Source organism: Pelodiscus sinensis, chromosome 4 (genome assembly GCF_049634645.1).
Source record: "Pelodiscus sinensis isolate JC-2024 chromosome 4, ASM4963464v1, whole genome shotgun sequence".
NCBI classification, from domain to species: Eukaryota; Metazoa; Chordata; order Testudines; family Trionychidae; genus Pelodiscus; species Pelodiscus sinensis.
The window spans coordinates 41,961,268-41,983,374 of NC_134714.1; the positions used below are offsets into that span (position 1 = coordinate 41,961,268).

The 22,107-nt window shown below is 48.2% G+C and overlaps 2 protein-coding genes across 3 annotated transcripts in view; one reads left to right on the forward strand and one right to left on the reverse strand.

Annotated features, from left to right (window-relative positions):
* Nucleotides 1-5,349: 5,349 nt before the first annotated feature.
* Nucleotides 5,350-12,303, reverse strand: AHSA1 (activator of HSP90 ATPase activity 1). Of its 2 annotated transcripts, XM_006134818.4 has the most exons (9): nucleotides 12,121-12,303; nucleotides 11,547-11,737; nucleotides 11,250-11,332; nucleotides 10,401-10,518; nucleotides 9,476-9,564; nucleotides 8,953-9,087; nucleotides 7,854-7,955; nucleotides 6,294-6,345; nucleotides 5,350-5,761 (listed from the first exon to the last, which is right to left on the reverse strand). In XM_006134818.4, the coding sequence occupies exons 1-9, from the start codon at nucleotides 12,198-12,200 to the stop codon at nucleotides 5,589-5,591; spliced, it is 1,023 nt and encodes a 340-aa protein (XP_006134880.1). In that variant the 5' UTR covers nucleotides 12,201-12,303; the 3' UTR covers nucleotides 5,350-5,588. The 2 variants fall into 2 exon arrangements, with proteins under 2 accessions (XP_006134880.1, XP_025046346.1); XM_025190561.2 differs by lacking the exons at nucleotides 11,250-11,332; nucleotides 12,121-12,303 and having other exon boundaries at nucleotides 11,547-11,712.
* Nucleotides 12,304-12,447: 144 nt separating this feature from the next.
* Nucleotides 12,448-22,107, forward strand: part of VIPAS39 (VPS33B interacting protein, apical-basolateral polarity regulator, spe-39 homolog) — a 29,208-nt gene continuing 19,548 nt past the window's right edge. The window contains exons 1-7 of the mRNA XM_006134820.4: nucleotides 12,448-13,075; nucleotides 14,607-14,706; nucleotides 16,364-16,507; nucleotides 18,648-18,686; nucleotides 19,171-19,235; nucleotides 20,435-20,491; nucleotides 21,519-21,611. Coding sequence (XP_006134882.2) covers nucleotides 12,983-13,075; nucleotides 14,607-14,706; nucleotides 16,364-16,507; nucleotides 18,648-18,686; nucleotides 19,171-19,235; nucleotides 20,435-20,491; nucleotides 21,519-21,611 — 591 coding nt within the window. The 5' untranslated portion in view covers nucleotides 12,448-12,982. The remainder of the gene's footprint in view (nucleotides 13,076-14,606; nucleotides 14,707-16,363; nucleotides 16,508-18,647; nucleotides 18,687-19,170; nucleotides 19,236-20,434; nucleotides 20,492-21,518; nucleotides 21,612-22,107) is intronic.

Here is a 22,107-nt window from a genome sequence, read left to right on the forward strand (position 1 = left end):
AGCTCCCCTTGGGCCTTCTGTCTCCTGTAATGGGCTTTACGCAGGATAGCTGCCCTTTCCCTTCCTCAGAGTCAACGGGCTGTAGGGGCCATTATCAGTGGGAAATAGGTCATTGGAGGGATGATAGGAGTTACTATAGAGAACTTTCTGGGTGTCTGGCTGATGAGTCTTGCCCACATGCTCAGGGTTTAGCTGATCGCCATATTTGGGGTCGGGAAGGAATTTTCCTTCAGGGTAGATTGGCAGAGACCCTGGAGGTTTTTCGCCTTCCTCTGTAGCATGGGGCACAGATCACAGCTGGAGGATTCTCTGCATGTTGGGGCCTTCAAAGTATATGAAGGCTTCAATATCTGAGATATAGGTGATGAGAGGATTCTTCTAAGAGGCGTAGGTGAGATTCTGTGGCCTGCACTGTGCAGGGGGTCAGACTAGATGATCATATTGGTCCCTTCTGACCTTAAAGTAAGTCTATGAGGCCGCAGACTGAGAGGGGAAAAGGGTAGCTACACTGCGTGACGCCCGGTATGGGAAAGAGAAGGCGCAGGAGGAGTGGCGGGGCAGCTCTGCTGCATAACGGGGATGAGAGGCACCAGAGGGTGTCCATGTTCCCTAACGGCCACTACAAGCTGCGATATAGTCAGGGAGCCAAGTTGCCCAAACCCTTTACCTGCTACATGTACCCCTATCTTTCTTTTTTGTCTTTCCTCACTATCTTTGTTTTCCTGTTCTGTCTCTCCTAGAGCCGCTCCCTGGTAGCCACTGAAGTAAAGCCTTCCCTCTTCCCCTCTCTTCCTATTATTGTCTTCCTCCTGTCCTTTAGGCAAAATAGGCTCCTTAATTCGTCTGTCCACAGTGCCCTGTATTTGGTAGAAACGCCATGTAACACCCCTATTCTCCCTCCTGTACACGTGGCTGCCCCTCAGGCCTAGCTGTCTTTTACAGGTGCCCATGTCTTTCTGTCTGTCTCTTCTCACTGTCTTTCTTTTCCTGTTCTGTTTCTCCTAAAGCCGCACCCTAGTGGTCACTATAGTGAAGCCTTCCCTCTTCCCCTCTCTTCCTATTATTGTCTTCCTCCTGTCCTTTAGGCAAAATAGGCTCCTTAATTCGTCTGTCCACAGTGCCCTGTATTTGGTAGAAACGCCATGTAACACCCCTATTCTCCCTCCTGTACATGTGGCTGCCCCTCAGGCAGCAACCCATCTCCTTCTCTGCTTCCCCTCAGGCCTTTCTTTCTTTTCCTGTTCTCTGTCTCCGCTTTAACCCTCTTTCACTCCGGCGGCCCTTTGGATGGACTTGTTGCCTTCTTTTCCCCCTCTCCCTCCTTCCCCCCTCTACCTTTCCGCCACCACCTCTGGCCCCTGACCTCTTCTTTTTTGAACCAGATTGGCCACTTCCTTCCCCTCTTCTCCCTCTGCTGGCCCTGTTCCCCGCTCTTCAGCATTGCCGCCCCGAGCTCCCCTTGGGCCTTCTGTCTCCTGTAATGGGCTTTACGCAGTATAGCTGCCCTTTCCCTTCCTCAGAGTCAACGGGCTGTAGGGGCCGCAGACCGAGAGGGGAAAAGGGTAGCTCTACTGCGCGACTCACGGTATGGGAAAGAGAAGGCGCAGGAGGAGTTGCGGGGCAGCTTTGCTGCATAACGGGGATTAGAGGCAACAGAGGGTGATGAGGCCACAGGGGTGTCCATGTTCCCTAACGGCCACTACAAGCTGCGATATAGTCAGGGAGCCGCGTTGCCCAAACCCTTTACCTGCTACCGGTGCCCCTATCTTAGTTTTTGTCTTTCTGACTCTTCCTACTGTGTTTCCTTTCCTGTTCTGTTTCTCCTAGAGCTGCACCCTAGCGGTCATTATAGTAAAGCCTTCCCTCTTCTCCTCTCTTCCTATTATTTTCTTCCTCCTGTCCGTTGGGCAAAATAGGCACTGTTATTCGTCTGTCCACCTTGCCCAGTATTTGGTAGAAATTCCACGTACCGCCCCTTTTCTCCCGCCTCTGAACGTGACTGCCCCTCAGACAGCAACCCACCTCGCTCTCCGCTTCCCCTCAGGCCTTTGTGTATTTTACAGGTGCCCCTGTCTTTCTTTCTGTCTCTTCTCACTGTCTTTCTTTTCCTGTTCTCTGTCTCCGTTTTTACCCTCTTTGACTCCGGCGGCCCCTTTGGTCAGAGTTGTTGACTTGTTTTCCCTCTGTGCCTCCTTCCCCTCACGCCCTTTCTGCATTATGTAGCTGCCCCCTCTACCTTTCCGTCACCACCTCTGGCCCCTGAGCTCTTCTTTTTTTTGAACCAGATTGGCCACTTCCTTCCCCTCTTCTCCCTCTGCTGGCCCTGTTCCCCGCTCTTCAGCATTGCCGCCCCGAGCTCCCCTTGGGCCTTCTGTCTCCTGTAATGGGCTTTACGCAGTATAGCTGCCCTTTCCCTTCCTCAGAGTCAAGGGGCTGTAGGGGCCGCAGACCGAGAGGGGAAAAGGGTAGCTCTACTGCGCGACTCACGGTATGGGAAAGAGAAGGCGCAGGAGGAGTTGCAGGGCAGCTTTGCTGCATAACGGGGATTAGAGGCAACAGAGGGTGATAAGGCCACAGGGGTGTCCATGTTCCCTAACGGCCACTACAAGCTGCGATATAGTCAGGGAGCCGCGTTGCCCAAACCCTTTACCTGCTACCGGTGCCCCTATCTTAGTTTTTGTCTTTCTGACTCTTCTCACTGTCTTTGTTTTCCTGTTCCGTCTCTCCTAGAGCCGCTCCCTAGTGGCCACTGAAGTAAAGCCTTCCCTCTTCCCCTCGCTTCCTATTATTGTCTTCGTCCTGTCCGTTAGGCAAACTGGGCTCCGTTATTCGTCTGTCCACAGGCCCGGTAGTTGGTAAAAATGCTACGTACCATGCCTTTTCTCCCTCCTGTAAACGTGGCTGCCCCTTAGTCAGCAAGCCATCTCCCTCTCTGCTTCCCCCTCAGGCCTTTGTGTATTTTACAGGTGCCCCTGTCTTTCTTTCTGTCTTTCTTTGTTTTCCTTTACTCTGTCTCCGTTTTAACCCTCTTTGACTCGGGCGGCCCCTTTGGTGGCGTTGCTGCCTTCTTTTCCCTCTGTCCCTCTTTCCCCTCACGCCTTTTCTGTATTATCTAGCTGCCCCTCTCTACCTTTCCGCCACCACCTCTGGCCCCTTAGCTCTTTTTTTTTTTGAACCAGATTGGCCACTTCCTTCCCCTCTTTTCTCTCTGCTGGCCCTGTTCCCCGCTCTTCAGCGTTGCCGCCCCGAGCTCCCCTTGGGCCTTCTGTCTCCTGTAATGGGCTTTACGCAGGATAGCTGCCCTTTCCCTTCCTCAGAGTCAACGGGCTGTAGGGGCCATTATCAGTGGGAAATAGGTCATTGGAGGGATGATAGGAGTTACTAACTATAGAGAACTTTCTGGGTGTCTGGCTGATGAGTCTTGCCCACATGCTCAGGGTTTAGCTGATCGCCATATTTGGGGTCGGGAAGGAATTTTCCTTCAGGGTAGATTGGCAGAGACCCTGGAGGTTTTTCACCTTCCTCTGTAGCATGGGGCACAGATCACAGCTGGAGGATTCTCTGCATGTTGGGGCCTTCAAAGTATATGAAGGCTTCAATATCTGAGATATAGGTGATGAGAGGATTCTTCTAAGAGGCGTAGGTGAGATTCTGTGGCCTGCACTGTGCAGGGGGTCAGACTAAGGTCAGAAGGGACCAATATGATCATCTAAAGTAAGTCTATGAGGCCGCAGACTGAGAGGGGAAAAGGGTAGCTACACTGCGTGACGCCCGGTATGGGAAAGAGAAGGCGCAGGAGGAGTGGCGGGGCAGCTCTGCTGCATAATGGGGATGAGAGGCACCAGAGGGTGATGAGGCCACAGGGGTGTCCATGTTCCCTAATGGCCACTACAAGCTGTGATATAGTCAGGGAGCCAAGTTGCCCAAACCCTTTACCTGCTACATGTTCTGAAATGTGATTTGTCCTTTTCATATGTGTTCATTTTTTTAATTGTATCCTTTGGTATGTATGGTTGTGACTATTTTCTTCCACTATTTGATCTGAGGAAGTGGGTCTGGCCCATGAAAGCTTATCATCTAATAAACCATCTTGTTGGTCTTTAAAGTGCTACATCAGGGGTGTCCAAACTTTTTTCAAAGAGGGCCAGATTTGATGAAGTGAACATGCGTGATGGCCGACCATTTTGCCTGACATTCTTTGAACCATTAAAATTAAATGCAAATTCACTATTTTATGCAACGTTTATTGCAAACGGCATACTTTTCATTTTGTCACATGGATGACAAATCTAAACAGATGTTAAATCACTCTGCCTTTCCTATCTGAAGGCCAGATGAAAAAAAAAAATCCAGGCAGCTGAAATATGTCAGGAACATTGTAAAGTACATTACATATTATTGGTAATAAAGGTTGTCTGTCAACTTTTAAGTTCAAAAATATGAACAGGAACATAACACCAAGTATACATGTTGTGTCCAAATATATTTATAACTGATTTAGACCAACTGACATTAACTGAGATTTTACAGTGTATTCATCTCAATACATATGGATTCGTTGGGGGCCATAAAAGATAGATATTGCTAAATTACCTGTGGGGCTGTATTAAATCGGAACATGGGCCGCAATTGGCCCGTGGGCCGGACTTTGGACATGCCTGTGCTACATTGTCCTGCGTTTTGCTTCAGCTTCCCCAGACTAATGTGGCTACATTTCTATCACTATTCTGGAGGGTTACTGATTTTCTTGGTCAGTAAATGATGTCTATTCTCAGGACAGGTTTCCTGAGGAAGAACCTGGAGGGGATTTGAAACATGCCCTCCCTGGCATGTAGCCTATTGCTATTTAACAGTAGCAGACCTAGAGAGGATCACTGGACTGTGAGATTTGCTGTCTTGAGCTAATGTCATACACTTGGGCTACGTCTACACTGGCCCCTTTTCCTGAAGGGGCATGTTAACTTCACCTATTGTAGTACTTTGAAGTAGGAATAAGAGCCTCCGGAAAAGGGCGCTTTTTCTGGAGGATCGGGGCCAGTGTAGATGCTCTTTTCCGGCTTTTTTAAAAGCCGGAAAAAAGCGGCGGACATTTTTATTTAAATGCTGTGGGGGATATTTAAATCCCCTGCGGATTTCCCTACTACGATAAGTGAAGTTAACATGCCCCTTCCAGAAAAGGGGCCAGTGTAGACGTAGCCTTGCTGTGAGGCTTGTCTCCACTCCTAAAGCACTATCAAGTAACTCCTGCCAAGGCTAGTGCTCCTCTCTGCGAGCAGCACATTTTTGGATACATTCTGAACACAATCTGGCTCAAAACCCTGATTTCACAGTCAGCCATAAAAATCTCCCTTGTTTTTTAAGTTATGTTTATTTAGCAATTGAAGTATGTACATGTAAGAGAACCCCTCATTGACCCCTTGTGGCAGGAGGCATGCACAAAGCAGTTAAGGGGGTAGAAATAGCACTGCTCAGTGGCATTCCTCATTCCACTCTTCACAGCAGTGGCACCAAAAAAGAAAGGAACAGACAAGAAGCAACTCAGTCCACACAGCAGAATCTTCCGCTACAAACTCTCCCAGCAGCTGATGTTAAAACAAGCGGGCACCATAGCCAAACGTCTGTTTAATGCCCTCAAAGTAGTAGCGTTGCCAGCCTTGTTTTGTTGTCTCCTCCTCGCTGGAAGGGATGCCCTTCCCCTCCAAATGCACTTCTGTCTCACCGCCTTTGTCAGTGAAGTTCAAGGTAACAACTGCAAAGTGCCCTGGAAGAACCAAAGGAAATCCCTGTATTATCACTGTGCTGTAAGGCACAAGCTATGAACAAGACAGCTACATATGGACCCAACATTGCTGTAGAGATCAGTATCCCTGTCCTATAACCAGAAGGCACTGGATCCTTCTGAGTACTGCGAAGTCCTTCCACAACCTTCCCTTGTTGCTCAACCGCTTTAATATCTTCCATGCCAGCTGCTTTCCTTCCAGGCAGAAGAAGAGGGAGTATCACTCTTAACACTGTTTGCAAGCCTGCCAGAGAGGTTGCAGCAATAGCTTCAAGGCAGAGCACAGTGCTTTTGCAATGTTCCCTGTCCACCCATTTGCCCCAGAGGCAACATGCAACATCCAGACTCATTCAACTGAGAGACCTGAGGTCACTGTGGACTGTTAATCTCCAAGCAGATATGAGTGCAGAGTAGAGAATTATCCTCCCCACCCCCAGTCAAAGCACCCAGTGGGTGAAGGTAAGATTCATTCAGTTATAGGCAAGGGTTAGAACACTGCAGTCCAGTTACCTACCAGCTGGCCAAGATTTAAATCTCCACTTCATAACAATCTGCTTCTCAGGGACCTATGTAAAGAGAAAAGAACAAAGGAGGAGTCACCAGGCCCTGCTCCCTCATCTGCAGTCAGATGTAAGACTCAGCCAGCAAGTATAACAGAAGGTTTATTGGTTCACAGGGACATAGTGTAGCACAGGTTTGTTGTTACAGGAACCAGGAACAGTCACTACACTCCATTTTGGGTATAGGGGAACCCAGAGCCCCTACCCAGGCCAGCTGCATTCCCTTTTCCCTAAGTGAGCTTAAAAACTAAACTCTCACCCAGCAACTGGTCCCAGTTCTCTAGGAAGCCCTGCCTCCTCCTTTGTTCAGATTCCTGGGCATGGTGTTATTTGCTGTCACGTGGTTCTCGGGATGTGAAAGACTGAACATACTTCCACAGCGAGTCATGCTGAGTCTTGTAGTGCCCAGGGAAACTGAGGCGCACACAGTTTCTACAGGACAGTAGTATCACGTACAACACAGCAAAGCAAACCAAGTGAATACAGTAACTACAGGACTGAATACAATCCCCAATACATCACAGCAGCCATCTGTCCTGCCAATCTCACTTCATTCCATATTATCAATGCCCAGAATGGAGCATGACTAGAAGAAGCACCAGAGACTCACAGGATGTGAAAGTAGAGGGAGAAGGATACAGAGTTTCTTTATCCTTTTATGTGAACACTAGGCCCCATTAGGCTGAAGCACTAAGCAAGAGGAACACTATTGCTACCACAACACTGAGTCAAAGTATTTTGTCCCCCACATACAAACTTTAGGGAAATTGAGTTTTGAATGGTCCACTTCCATTTATATATTAGGGGTTACTATAATGAAGCCCTGAGATCTGAGCCCCATTATGCTGAAAACTGTACTAATATAATGAGACCGAGTCCCTAGCACAAAAAATGTGCACTCTACAGAAACAAGACAGACAATGAGCGGGAAGAGTGACTTGACTTTGAGAGACCTTGGACAAGTTCAAGTCCAGAGCCAGGAATAGAAGTCTGATTTCCTGCCTCCCAGACATGAATGCCTTAATTCACAAACGGCGAGGAGTCCTGGGGCACCTTACAGACTAACTGAAGTGTAGGATGCATCTGACAAAGTGGGTCTTTGTCCACGAAAGCTTATGCTCCTACACTTCAGTTAGTCTATAAGGTGCCATAGGACTCCTCACTGCTACCCCTCTGATACTTAATTCACAAGGATGACTGTATGAGCATGGAAGTCATGAGGAAAGGAGTTTCAATCAGGGAAGTCGTTAGGAAGATAAGTAGAGCCCTGCAAATCTGTTGATATCTACACCAGTGAAGATATCAACAGATCTGTATACCCAGGTGAAATTTGGCTCTGCATCCAAGATGGCATTGTACTGTTTGCCATCTTGGATGCAGAGTCAAATGTTTACATTAGTGCAGGGCTATAAGGACGAGGTGCAAGGCAGACTGATAAAAGACTGCAAGGAAGGTATGACCTGGCCATTAAGGCTCCTTCTGAACAAGATACAGATGCATGGGCTGGTACTCACTAGATCAACAAACTTGCCGCTGACGCTGCCTTCTAGCAAGTGGAATTCCCCTCCTTTATCAGCTTCTATGATTGCCGGCGCATGAGTAAAAGCCTGGACCATCTGCAGAAAGACAGGCCTTGTGACCAGTGCAGGACTTATGTGACTGGAATCATCACAACCTTCTCCCCACAACCTGCATCAGCTGCTCTGAAACCTGCTGGCAGGGGAGTTGCTACTGCCTTTTGCCTCCCACCCCAGCAGCAGAACACTGGACACTCTGGAGTAAGTGTTTGTCTCAAAGCTTAGGGTCTTCATTTTGAGGATTGGGAAGGAAGCAGTGTCACCCATTTCTGAAAAGTCCCAGGGGGATGCAAACCAAGGGAAAGCTCCCTTCAAACCAGGAAAACAGTGTTTGAGCCCTGAGCCATGTCATGCGAGCACTCCACTGACTAAGTGTTTTACCTGCTTCTCACTGGATGAGAAATATGCCAGATCTACAGAGGGCCCCTACCTCTTATTATGCCCGTACTATCAGTTTTTCTTAAGTGCATGTAACATTACTCAAGACATTGTCATGTGACCTCCCAAGTAAAGCCTGACTTTGAGGGAGACACACATGGGCACCAAGGCCTACACACACTAGGGATATGAGAGGTTAACCTGTTACCTGATAAGCCTCACCCTAAATAGGTAATGCTTACCAATTTCAGTTAACTAGTAAAAAGGAGGGCTGGAGCAGCTTCTGCCTACTGGGGGCAGGGAGTTGCTCCAGTCCCACAGAGGGCTTGTTGCAAACAGTCTGGGAGTCAGCAGTAGGGAGCTTGGGGCTACTCCAGCTGGACTTCAGCCGTCTCCAGCACAGGATCCTGCTTTAGTTGGCCTATAGAGAATCATCAGACTAAATACTTAATTATTATTTTCAGGAGTCCAGGATATTGCCCCCTCTACTGCTGAGTTAGCAAGAAGGTCCATGCTAAGTGGTTTGTGAGTAGGAAGGTCTCTCCCAGGCATTTGCTGCCAAATCACTCTTGAGCTGCTCCAGTCTATGCTGTTCTACGTGCATAAGTGAACTATTCCCAAGTCCTCTGGGACCACTTCCCCAACCATGCTGGTTTACCTCCTGTGTAGTGAACACTCTGTAGAGTTCCTCAGGAGATGTTAAGAAAAGGTCCTTCAAACTGATCTTACAGGTGGGAATCTTGACTCCTATGGATTTAGACTGAGGTGCTGCAGTGACAGTACTAGCAGCGGTCTAAGGAAACATCAAGAAGCAGTATTGAAATATATGCGTAAGGCTTACACAGCACTTTATAAGCATCTTATTTCCCAGAACATTCCAATAAATGCAATTTGTCATACACTTAAAGAACAAGAATGAGGATCTTTGCAAATTAATTTAGGAGCTATCATGCTTCATGGAGCAACAAAAAAATTTAACACAATCTTATTACTGAGTATACTAGATTTTAATTCAGGGGCATCCTACATTACAAATTTAAACACCCAGATAGCAATTACAGACTGCATCCACTGCGTAAGATACCATAGAATCTAAGTAGGCAGCTTGACCTACATATACAGCACATACACCCAACATGCTGGGCTTCTCTCCAGAACTATCTATGGGGTGTTTTATTTACCTTGTGGTCCTCTGCTCTACATGCCAGCTGAGGAACTGGCTCCATTTGCTCCCCATTGACTGTGGGTAAAATCATGCCTTGAGTGAACTCTGAAAAGACAGAAACATGCAGTGAACGTAACAAAAATCAGGTCAATGTTTTAGCTGCTCAAAATGATGTAGGCGCACACACTGCTAAAAGGCCTGACTCTGAGATAAGGTCATGCCTGGAGAGATTTCACTGAACACAACTGAGTGCCTAATGTGAACTGGGAGAAGGATGCAAAAACCCATTAAGAGTGCAGGAGCACCCATTTTAGGGAGATGGAAATTCTGTGTGTTGTTAGTGTGCTAAGTCTATAAAAAAGGACTAATGATTTAAAAAATTACTACAAAAATCTCAAGTTTTAAGTTCAGTTCAAATCCATCTAGAACTAGATAGTCTCTCTCATTAGTATCTTGGAAAAAACAAACAGTCAATGACAATTATATATACTAAAGACACCAAATACTTTGACAAATTGAAAAAACTCCACCCTACCAAAATAAGGTCTGTTGCTGTTACCTCAGAGAATCTCTCCCAACACACAAACAGTTGTACTGTGATCATCTTCTCTACAGCTGTGCTTCAACTCAGAATGGATATGCTTAGCTTTACACAGTGCTGTGAACATCCACAGACGATCCTCCTCCTCCTCCTCCTCCCCCCCCCCCCCAGGATAATGGACGTACAAATGGATATAGGTATTAAGGTAAGCTAGAGAGCTCAGGGATCAATTTACTCCAAACAAGCTTCCTTCCCCAGGTCATCTAATTGAAGTGCAGCGATGAAAAGGTAACTACTGCTGTAGTTCCTGCTACTCGCACTGAAGAACTGGAGGGAGAGTTGCTTCCACCGCAGTAGCTATTTAGCAGCTACAGGAGAGTTCTCCCTCCTTAATATGTACCTGTTTTGAGCGTGCTGATATAAGTGCTCATTGCATTCCTGATCTCTTGTGTGCCCTCTTGCTTCATCAAGGCCATCAAGTTGGTGTCAGGCTCATCTTTGGCAAGACTGACGGAAATCTAAGTAAAATAGACATGGGCTTGGTAAACAAAACCACATTCACATGGTCCTTTTAAGATTAGATTTAGCATCAGAACTAATGTTTCAGCCTGAAAAGCATTTTCAGAAGAAGCTGTTGAAGGAACTTTTATACCCTTTTAATAACTCTCTGTCTCATGTGCTACCAGTTCACAGTAACTTATGCACCTATTTGACTGTGTAGAACTACCATGGATCCAGTTCTAACCAAAAAAACCAAAAACCAGCATAAAAAAACAGAGCCCTTTAAAAGCCAGGGGCAGGGAACCTCAGGCCCAGGGGTTGGATGCAACCCCTGAAGTTCAGAGCCCCCCCAGCATTGGGGAGCCTGCACTGGCACTCCAGCCCCCCTCACCGCAGGGCTGGAGGGCACAGTGTTCTAGCCTAGACTCTGGTGTATGAGAGGAATGTGGGGAGTGTCTTTCTCCTCAGTGAGGGGCCATGTCAATAAGGGTTTTTTGTTTCTCACTTGTGTGCAGCCCGCAACTGATTCTTTTCTGTGGGCCAGCGGCTCCTCACCCAAAAAAGGTCCCCACTCTTGCTGCTTTTCTGGTAGAAGTGCAGGATGAACCTAAGTAGTCTACCAGAGAACAATGAAAGGCTTCACCCTTATAGGGTTACTTTTGGGAGTTAAGATGGGACTATTCTGTGCTTTGAGACCCTTTTGTAATGAAGTGGCACAGTCAGCAGTATTAGCCATAACTGTGCTTACCTCAACTTCATCAACATCATTTTCATCGGAGAGGTTGGGAATCTCCACATGCCCCTTATACTTCACTCCCGACTTTGAGGTGCCTGTAGAGAGCAATTATACTCTAATTAGAAAGGTTTGTTCAGTTTACCTTTCCTTGCTCTCATTGCCGCACAAGGGCAACTCCATATAATTTCTCAGGAAAGGGACTTTTCTCTCAAAACCACAGTAACCCTTTCAGGAAAGCATTGGAAAACACTGTCCATAACCCTGTGCTAGACCTTGGCCCTGAGCAAAAACAGACTAAATATAACTCACCTGTCCATGCCAGCTTGATATTCCACTCATAGAAAAATATTAGCTTCCCTTTGCGGTTGTTGATGGAGGCTTCTCCATCCAGCTTACTCACTTCTGTCACTTCACAGGTCCCCTCCTCATCCTCCACTTTCACAGCCAGAAACAGACCTTTCAGCTTCTCTGTAGACCAATTAGAGGCATCCCGTTCAGTCCTGTGAAGGTCAGAGGGGCGTGAGTGGGCTTTGGAAAACAGGCTGTAGCCAGGTCTGGTCCCCGGCCTGTGGCGTTTCTGTGCTTGAACACAAGCCACATTTCTAACATTTTCCCTCTTTTCCCTTCCCAACCTCTTTCCGCCTTATTCCCTCGGCCTCAGGACGTGCCCTGCATCATTCCCTGCCCGGCCCGACTCCCCGCGACCGGACACGGACGCTCAGGAACATGCTCAGGGACGCCCCCTGCCGCGCCCCACAGACTGGCCGGGCGCCGGGGTGCGCGCATGTGCCGTGTCCGCGGAGCGGCCGGTGACTTGCTGCCCAGGCCTGGGAACAGACCCCACCCCCCGCGGCTCACGGGCCGGGCCTGGCGCGGCTCTCACCAGTGCCAGTTGTTCACATTGGTGGCGTCCGCGCGCTGCTCCACGATCCAGCGCGGGTCACCCTCCCCCCACTTGGCCATCGGAGCCTCCGAACGCGCCGCCGCCGAGCCAGGCTCCTCCGCACGGCCAGCCTATGGAACCTACTAGAACCGCCGGCGCCCGCCTCCCGACTTCCGCCACCGGCACAATCCTTCCGGTCCCCGAGACGGCCCGGCCGGGGCAGGGACTCGGCACTTTGGTTCCGCCTTTGTCGGGGCGTTCTCCCTCTGTCAGTCAGCGTCGCTCTCCACTCAGCATGCTCCGCGCCCGAGTTCTCTCAGCTCTTCGCTTGCCGCCACTTGCGGCGGAATAATTTTGTCTCTGCCACCGCCGTGTAGCGGAATTGCCAAAGCCAAGCCGGGTTCTCACGAGGCTGCTTGGGACTTGTAGTCCACATCTGCGCGGACAGAGGACTCGGGCACAAGGCGGAAACTACACATCCCATGGTGCTCTGCGCGGACTCCCTGCCCTTCTCGTAGGAGGGCAGGCTGGAGGAGCCGTGAGCATCCGCGGGCCGCCGAGTCCCTTTCCTCTGGGCCAAGGGAGGGACTTGCGTGGCCCCGGTGCTCGCTGGTGCCGCCGCCCCGGCCTTGGAGGGCTAAGCCTGGTGTCTGTCTCTGGCTCAGCTGGCCCTACAGTGCCGGTCGGACCGCGGCTTATCCGCTCCGCCCCGGCCTCGCCTCCCACCCTTCCCTTCTCTGGCCGCCGCTGCGGTCCCCTAAAAGCCTCCCCCCGTCGGGCCTAGGCCCTGAAGTGCTCTCTGTGACCTGGGGAGATTTGCCTGTCGCTTAGCCCGTGCGTTTCTCTTTGGCTGCTTTTCCAGATGAACAGGATGAAAGTTGACGAGGAGGAGTATTGGCACAGCTCCAAGTGTAAAGCCTTCACATTTGATGATGACGATGATGAGCTCTCCCAGGTACAGTCTTCAGGCTGCATAGTAGGTTGATAAAAGCCTAGAGACTCGCCCCTTTCTTCCAAAGGTTGGTGAATGGAGTAGGGATATTAAAAGTCCGTTAAATAGATAATCTTAAAACTGCTGAAAATCTCAGCACTTACACGCTGTGGGCTCTGCGGTATAAAGGTTACATACGTTTTATACTGCAGAGCCTGCAGTGAAGCCTCCTCCCCAGGAGCCAAGCCACAGGGGCTACTGGCTCCACTCCCAGTGAGGTGGCTCAGTTGCTGCAGCAAAGCCTCCTCTTTGGGAGCGCAGTGGGTAGCTTTTTCCCACTGGGCTTTCAGGGAGGAAGCTTCACTGCTGCAGCAAAGCCACCCCTCTGAGTGCAGAGCCAGCAGGGGCTGGTTGCACAGCTCCCCAAAAGGTGGCTTCTCTGTGGTAGGGAATCCTTTCCTAGCCCCTCAGCTGGCAGCTCTGGTCCTGGGAAGGAGGCCTCCCTGCTCTGCTGCAGCAAAGCTGCCTCCTGTAGAGCAGGCTGAGTGTATGCTGATGCTTATCTGTTAAAAGGTTAGTTACACTCTACCATCCCTAGAATGGAGAAATCCAGATGGTTAATAGCTCCCATGCATACAATTAGCTCTTCTCCTCTGCCCACCTCTCTTTCTGTTTGAAAGAAGCTGAACAAGACCCATGAGAAGAAACAGGCACTCTGGAGGGCATAAAACATTGTTTCCTTCATTCTTTCTCAATTTCTCTATAAATCTTGGTGGATCTATGTAATGTTACTAGGAGGGGAAATAAGCAGAAAACACCACAATTACTATATATTTTTCTTTTGAAAATTAATTGAGGGGGTTGTTGAATCTCAGTTTGTTTCCTAATAGTTTTGTGTCCATTGTGCGAGAACACTTGTAGTAGCTTTGGTCTCCTTGGCCATTTTAGCAGAGGTTCTGCAAATTGGATGAGTTTATCTGAAATTTCCTCTCACCCTAGAATCCCTGAGAATAGATGATAAGTCCCGAGTCCTTCAGAATTATCAAGAGGCTCCTGTGCTTGACACTAAATGAATTTAAAATTTCAGAACTAACTTTTTAATGAGCTCTACTAATTGATTTGATATTGCTGGGGAAAAAAAGAGATGAGACAGATTTCTTGGTTTTATCTTCTGATTGTCTGGGTGGAGATACTTAAGATCTCTTGGTAGTAGGCCTGTAGGGAAAATCTGAGCTCTTATAATACAATGAGGGCAAATGACCTTTCCAGTGATCCCCTACCTGCACCTCCTACTAATTTAAGATGTTTATAACTGACTCTTTAGGTATTCATAGTCCTCAGCTTCTATATATTCGGTGGAAAGGGGCTGATTGTTGGCCAGTTGCCTTGGTGCATAAGTGTAGAACATCTTCCACTGGGCTCTGAACTGTGGGTGAGAGAAAGCATATGTAAAATTGTGAGTAAGTTTGTTTGGATGGGAGTGGGTTTAGTAAAGCCTCTGACTATCTGAATGGAACAGAGATTGTCTTCATCCTAGCCTTTTGTTTGTCCGTAGCTAAAGGAGTCCAAGCGGGCAGTGAACAGCCTTCGAGACATTGTGGATGATGATAACGACGACCTTGAGAAGTTCAGCTGGAGTGGAGAGCCAGTGGGTAGTAAGTTGAAGGGTATCTGAAAGTTATCTTGGGAGGGAAAGTGTGTGGAAAACCTTCCTGTCTGGATCTGTATGTAGCTGTTTCTCATACTCCAAAGTCAGATCCCTTCCCCAGGAATGCTGAGTCTAGTCATCCTAATTTCCATTTTTTCCTGTAAAGTTGTATCTGCCTGTGCCCATTAAGAAAAAGAATGAGATGAGGCCTTTAGGTTTCTCCTTTTGTATTCTTTCCATTTATGTAAGTGGTATGAATTCCACTGTCCCCTCTCAGAATCTAGCACAGGCCGGCAGCCATAGACTTTATCCATCAAGCCTGCCATTCACCAAGCTTAAGTAAAGGAACTTCCAGAAGTATGACTGAGAACCTACTATGCTGTCCCCCACTTTTATGTCACTTCCTGCAGGACTTTTTCAACAATGCTGCAAGGTTTAGTGTGATGATTGATAGATTGATCTGGTGTTTGAGGTACAAGTTGCAGTGTTACAGATAACACAGCCACTATAAAAGGACAAGACAGAAATTACAATAAAAGTCACTTTCAGGTATCATGAAACCCTTTTGGTTCTCTGAGCTCTTATTAAATGCGTGCAAAACCAGACACCTAGCAGGTATATTCTCACCACTGCAATCTTTACTCCGACGAAGCCAGCATTTCTGTCAATCCCAATGGGAAGCAGTCAGTACGAAATGAAGGCATCCCTAAAGTCTCGGGGGTCCAAGACCGCCTGACCAGGAGGTATATGGGTGGATCTCCAATTAGTGGGGGGCACAGGGACCCCACTTTATACCTCTGTGGTCACATAGATGCTTCTCTTGTCATTAAAATGCCAATTAAGTGGGAACGTCTTTGTGGTGCCCATTCCCACAGGGGGTCCAAAGCTTAATTTGCACCTGTGAGGTGGAGGTAACTAAATCATTAGGGCCAGACATCCTTTTTCTGATGGGGCGGCAGATTCCTCTTCTGGGACAGCGTGTGTAGGCGTATCAATACTGGTACCAGCCAAAGGTAGCCCAAGGCCCCGATCACCTGCTGGCCCAATTGCCGTTATTATCTGGTTCCTGTCTAGTATCCAGGGCCATTGTTATTCCAGCACCTCTGGAGGCCCTAGAGCCTTTGAAGACAGAGTTTCGCTCTCAAGGATTCTCTCTCCCAAGGATGTCAGAGGGGGAGAGAGTAGAGCAGAGGGGTGCTTTTCCTGTCTGGCTACATTGGGCCCACCAGCAGGCTCTTTTCACAGAGATGACTCATCTAATCTTGGACTACAGCTTTTTTTTTAATGTCATATTTTATATGGTCCCAGCCAGCCTCTTCGCACCACCACCCATTTTCACTGTCTGGCTCACTGTTCTTCTGCTGTGCCAGTTGTTCAAAATAGGGATGTGAGTGGCCTATTAGATGTCTATCAGATGCAGGAGTGTGACGGCAGGGCAGGGTTAGGCTACTGTGAAGCACTAATCAAGATCAAGTTTAGGAAACTATATGCTGAGTGCTATATCCATTTGATACAGGGAGGTAAATACAGAGACAGAATGTTTAGAATGTACCAGAACCAAAATTGTTGAGGACATATGCTTCTTCCATTCTAGAATTTTTCAGTAAAGACTTTGGTGTTCTGTTTTCTCTGTGAATTACAAGGGTTGTTCTCTCTCTCTGTAGGTATTTCCTGGTCCATCAGAGAGACAGCCTCCAGCAGCTCTAATGCTCCTGAGGGGAGAGACTCAGGCGTTCAGAAGGGTTCTTCTACCCATGCAACCTTACCCAAGCAAGCCTCCTCTTACTCCCTCAGCAGTTTCTTCAAAGGTAAAGTCCTCTACTGTGAGTGCATCAGAGAGGAGTCTAGTTTCTGGGTGTGTATCCCAAACCAGGGAGTGCCTGGTCTCTGGCCAGCCATAGGCAGCATTAGCCACTTGGCACAACTGATTTGTATTAAGTGGAGAGAAGCAGCAGTGATGTGGTGGGGAGAGAGATGTATATGGGGTCATTTTATGCATCATCTCTGGAGAGAGACTGAAATCTCTTTCCTTTAGAGCTGGTGACAGATTTTGCTGGGCTGGGTGTGTGTGTGGGTGTGTGGAGGGGTTGGCAGGGCTAGAGGCTAGCCACTCCTCAGCTAGCCCTCAGTGCAGCCTGGACTGCGCCATATAGGGCTTCAGCAGTAATTTAAAGAGCCGGGGACTCCAGCTGCTGCTACAGTCATGGTAGTGGCTGGGAGCCCTAGGCCATTGTAAATCACTGGGATCCAGGGCCACTGACCCAATTGTCCCCTCCACCTCACATTAGCATCCCTCCTTTTAATAGAGGAGGGCAGGCTGTGTAGACTGTATTGGCAGTTATTCAGGAGGTGGACGGGATTTACTACCGAGGTGTCCTCTCAGGTCTCTGGCTTCATCGATGATGATAACCAGAAGGCTGCTTGCGTGTGTGCTCAATGATGTGTGCCGTGTCAACTTGTGCACTTAGTCTCCACAGCAGACCCCAAGAGAGACCCCCAGAGACCACAAACCGTATAAGGATGAAGGTGCCCGTCCAGGTTTATTGTTAAGCGAAGTACAGTAATAGTTGTCAGTAGACTCTACTGAACCCTGCATATATGTACTTGCCACAGTGGAATGACTCTGTCGGTGGGAAATTTCCACTACCCCCTAGGTCATACAAAGATCCCCCCCCCCCCCCCCCCCACGACACCACCTTATATATAGGTACAACAAATCACACCTCACTGCTGATGTTGTCAGGCTACCACCCCCAATGCTATTTAGATACCACTCATCACCCCTGTACCTCATGGTTTGATTAGATCATCTCTTTCCCTCATGCTGTCATTTTAGACCCTTTCTTGAACCAGGCTCTGTATGTGTGAGGAGTGGGTACCAAGGTCTTTTTTTAGAGTTAGTGGTATCATGTGCTTTCCACTTAAGACCAGTACTAATTATTGTTCTGCAGTCAGTACCTAGCACCAATTAGTGTTTTGCACACTCAGCCTGTTCATGCCACGTTCTGTGGTCTGGGGCCTTCCTCTTGCTCACACCTTAGTTTTGCCCTATGTTAGCCAGGCCTCAGGCCAGTGCTACAAGGGCTTATGTTTTAGGCATTTATCTTACTACATATATCATCTAGCATGCTATGCTCAGTGGAATAACAAAGCAGTTTGGACTAAAGTGGAGCGTGGCATGCTTGGAGCTCTAGTCTTCAGCAGTCACCCATTTGTGCTGTAGATGAAAACAGGCTATTTAGGACTGTCTTGGGCTGCACTTAATCATCTTTGTCACAGAGAGAGCAGACTAATGCCTTTCTCCTGGGGCTGAAATACCTTCTACTGTTGCATGTGGAGATGGAGCTAGTGACTTCACTTTGGGATTGCCAGACATCATCCAGCTGGCCTAGGAAGAGTCATGTGGCTCAGCATTGTTGTCTCTCCAGCATGGGAACAAGCTTGCTTCCAAAGCTGAATTTGCTCTCTCTAACTTCTCCACATGTGGCATGTGTTCTCTCTGCTTCTGTTCTTGTATGTTGACTGACTTAGTGTTGGTGAAAGGTGCGTGCTGAAATCATAGCCCTGGAGACTGAAGACCTCTCTGTCATCACAGTGTAGGCACACTGTGTGGCCCGTGTTCCTTGGTGATGTGGAGTGGACCTCTTTAGGGGTGAGATGGACTTGAAGCTCCATAGCCCCCTTAGCCCTTGTCTTCTCTGGGAACTAGAGCTCAGTGAGTGCCAGTTTTGCAGTTGGCCTGTGTGATGTGGACAGATACCCACTACTAATTGGCTGATACCCTCCATTCGTTTCCCATAGGCTTTGTCTGTTGGGTAGACTTAGCCTAGGATGCCCACTTGGAGTGCAGTGCTGCCTTCCCTTGGTGAGAGGTGGTGCCTGGGGAAAGACAGTTGAAAATCTGTCACTATTGCTTGTTTGATTTTTTTTTTTTAATTTTTTTTTTAGGAAGAAACAAACTTGGAAGTTTTCAGTCCCTTTCCGATGGTAAGGAAGCAGGTTTTATTCCTTTCTGGGCAGGGTGCGGAGAAGGGATAGCTAGTACTTGATACTTAGGAGATTTCTGCCCACAGAGTTCAAAGCTCTTTGGCTAGCTGGGTCAGTATATCTTCCCTGTGTTACAGGTGAGGAAACTGAGGCACACTAGTATCTCCTAACTCTTTTCCACATGCTCATCATTTATTATGCTGCCTCCTTTATAGAAAATAACCTTGCTGTATAGAGCCTTCTGTGGCTTGGAAGGGGCCTCTAGCCAGACATTCTCGTACTCATGCAGTTCATGGAAATGTGGGCTCCTCTCAGTCCATAAGGCAAACCCAGGGTTTACTACTCAATCCGTGGGCCTTTTAATAAAAAACCTGTGCTGGGGAGAAGCTTAGACCAGGGAAATACAGAGAGGTTGATGTGAATCAGGATCCCAGACGTGCTATTCAGTGTGTTATCCCTCTTCTTCCCCCCACCTCCTGCCAAGCACTCTCCGATACAGGAGTTAAAAGCTACGCTCCAGAGCTGCGCAGACCGAAGGCAGAATACAAGGTGGGTGGCTCATGTTCACATTCCTAATCCCAGGGTCAGAGAAGTGAACTGCAAAGGTCATGTGCAGTGGAAGCTGTGAGTGACCAGTCCCAGTTTAGCTAGCAGAGGGCAATGCAGGAACTGGGAGGGTGAAGGTGAGATGTACAATCCTGGTTCTGGCCTGCAGGAATCCCTTCAGCAATAACTCAAGTATAGCCTCAGACATCACAACATTTACACTAAAGGTGAGTGTGTGGTGATGGAGTTATCTGTCATCTTATAGAAATGGGCACTTATTAATGCTTGAAATGCCTGAAAGCCCCTTTCCCCACCAACATGCAGCCCCAGCATTGGCAGTGGCTTCATTCCTCCTATGAGACTGAAACTGGCAGCCTTAAACATTCCCCCCCCCCCACACACACACATCAAGAGACTTATCTCAAAGCCTCAGGATATCTCATTCAGCAATAACACACTGCCCCCTGGTGGTGGTGTGTTCCTGACTACACTGCTTTTCCTCAAGTGATGATGCTGAGCAAACATTCTGTATGGAAAACAGGGTTTCCTTCTCTGTCTCTGCCCCCTCCCTCAGATTAAGTAGGTGGGGGAGAAACAATCAAGCACAATAAAGGGGGAAATAGTAGCTATGGGATGAAACAAAGGTAGGGAAAGTTTCTTCTGACTTCTGGGACCAACTAGACAGTGATCTAGATCAGTCAGAGCCCCATGAGATTAGGGATCATGCATGTTGTTAGAGTAGTGTGAGAGCAGTCTTTCCCATACAGTATCTGTTGTGTGGAAAACAAGAGACCTCTGTCTCTGCAGGTGTGATTGGCCCTTTTCACCAGCTGTAAACATTTTCACCTAAATGACAGCCTGGTGGTATTCTAGGCACGGAATTTCTGAGTCTGTTGGATTGTGTTGGCCACAGTGGTACCAGCCCGTAACCAGATCAGCCTGCCTCCTCCCCTGCAAAGGTTCCAGGAAAGTGACAAGACTCTGGAATCTCTTTTCCCAGGCCATTTCGGTCACATCATAACTCTACTGCTCTCAGTAGTTGCAAAGTCTACTGGGCAACCCTTCTAGCTGCTGGGAACTGAGTAATAAGTTATTTCATTAGACCCAGCTATGAGTGGGAGAAGCTACATAGCAAACACTGGGATAGCTTGGCTCCTCAGCATCTCTGGAAGTTCATGAGCTGCTTTTGCTTTATTTTGCAGGATTATAGCAGCGATTGGAGTCCCAAGGACACAGTCAGACGAATGCAAAGGGGCAAGGTAAGGACATTGCTTTTCCATCTCCTGGTAAGAAGGGTTCTTTGGTGCTCTTAGGCTGCCTTCTGCTTGCACCTGTGTATTGTGGGACTGGACAAGGGATCTGGGCAGCTCCCTACATTGTCTGCATGGCTTTAGCAGGCACAGCTGTCCAAAGTTCTGTGACCACCTATGGCTTTGCCAAATGGAAGAAGAAAAGCGGAAGGAAAGCACGGAGATACCACTAGAGTTGGTAGGTGACAGGAGTCAATCATTGGGCCACTGCTAGTGCCTTTACCTCTGTTAGATCCTGGAAACTTCTCCCATGGCATGAAGGTCATTTGCAGTGCCATTGGGCTTTCTGGACCTGGCGTTACGAAAAAGTATCTGAAGGGTCAACTTTAGAGCTCTGGATGTCTTCATAGTTGGTAGCAGTCAGAGGTGGGGGGTGAGGAAGCTAGGAGTTGTCCTGAGTGCAGTAGAGTTGGGATCTTGGTCTCAGCTGCTCAGGATTGGCGGTGAGCTGATGAGTCCTCTAGAGGAGAAGATTATATGTACAGAAGTAACCACCCAACTGCTACTGGCCCTTCTCTAAGGTTGTAACTAACTCGTCTTACCAGCTGGTGAAGGGCTTTCCTCTGCTTCCATCTCCACTCCATTGAGCTCCAAGGCTAAAGGATGGGGGGGAAAGAGCTGCAAGCAAGAGGCAGAATCTTCCACTTCCAGTCTGCTGATTAGCTTCAAAGCATCCCAGAGATCAAGGCCCTTCTGCTGTGATGAGTTCTAGTGGTTTGCCTGTTACAGTCTATTTTGGGGAGCAGTGCATGCACCATGTTGTACTTGAGCTATATACTAGGGGCCTGATGCTGCAAAACTCTTTCAGCGGGAGACTCACAGCCCTGGGCTTAGGAGGAATGCTAAATTTTCTGAAGAGGAGTGATTCATGTTGCTGAATCATTTAAGATTAGAGAGAGGGTTAGGGCCCTATATCTTGGTTGGATTCCAGGCACCTTGCTGATGCAATGTTTCCTTGTCTCCAATGATGTCCCAGATCTGCTCACTGGAGAGATTCCGTTCCCTGCAGGAAAAGCTGATGCTCCTGGATGAAGCTGTTGCAGTGCATGATGGAAATGTCATTACAGCTGTGAGTCCTCCTCTGACTGTATAGGGTTGGGTTAGGGTGGCCAGGATGGCCCTATAAGGGAGTCATATATCCACTAAGGATGTTAAATATCAAGTAATTTACTAGTCAAGTAGTGGGTGGAATTTCCATTGACTAGTCGATAGGCACTTATGCATTCCTCCTTTGAAATGTACAAGAACCCCAGTGGAACTTTGAGTCCCCCGCTGACTCCAGACTCCATGAGGGCGTTTCCACTTTGAAATGCACTAAAGCCCCCACTGGGGCTCTTGTACATTTCAAAGGATGAATGTGGAAGTCCCCGTGCAGCGGGAAGTACCACTGACTCCAGGCTGCAAGTAGGCATGCCAGCTTTGAAATGTACAGTAATTCCTTGCTTAAAATGTGCCAGCTTAACACATTTTCGTGATAGCACAATTTTTTTTTTTTTAGGGAACATTTTTCAAACAACACGACCGTCCCCGCAATAACACGATTTCCCCGACCAGCTGGCTGGTCG

Excerpts from the sequence above, each read along its gene's own strand:
- AHSA1 (XM_006134818.4), bottom strand. The coding sequence starts at position 12,200 with ATGGCCAAGTGGGGGGAGGGTGACCCGCGCTGGATCGTGGAGCAGCGC. Across the intron at positions 11,333-11,546 it reads TATCAAGCTGGCATGGACAG|GCACCTCAAAGTCGGGAGTG; the intron begins GTGAGTTATATT and ends TGCTCTCTACAG. Across the intron at positions 9,565-10,400 it reads TATCAGCACGCTCAAAACAG|AGTTCACTCAAGGCATGATT; the intron begins GTACATATTAAG and ends CTGTCTTTTCAG.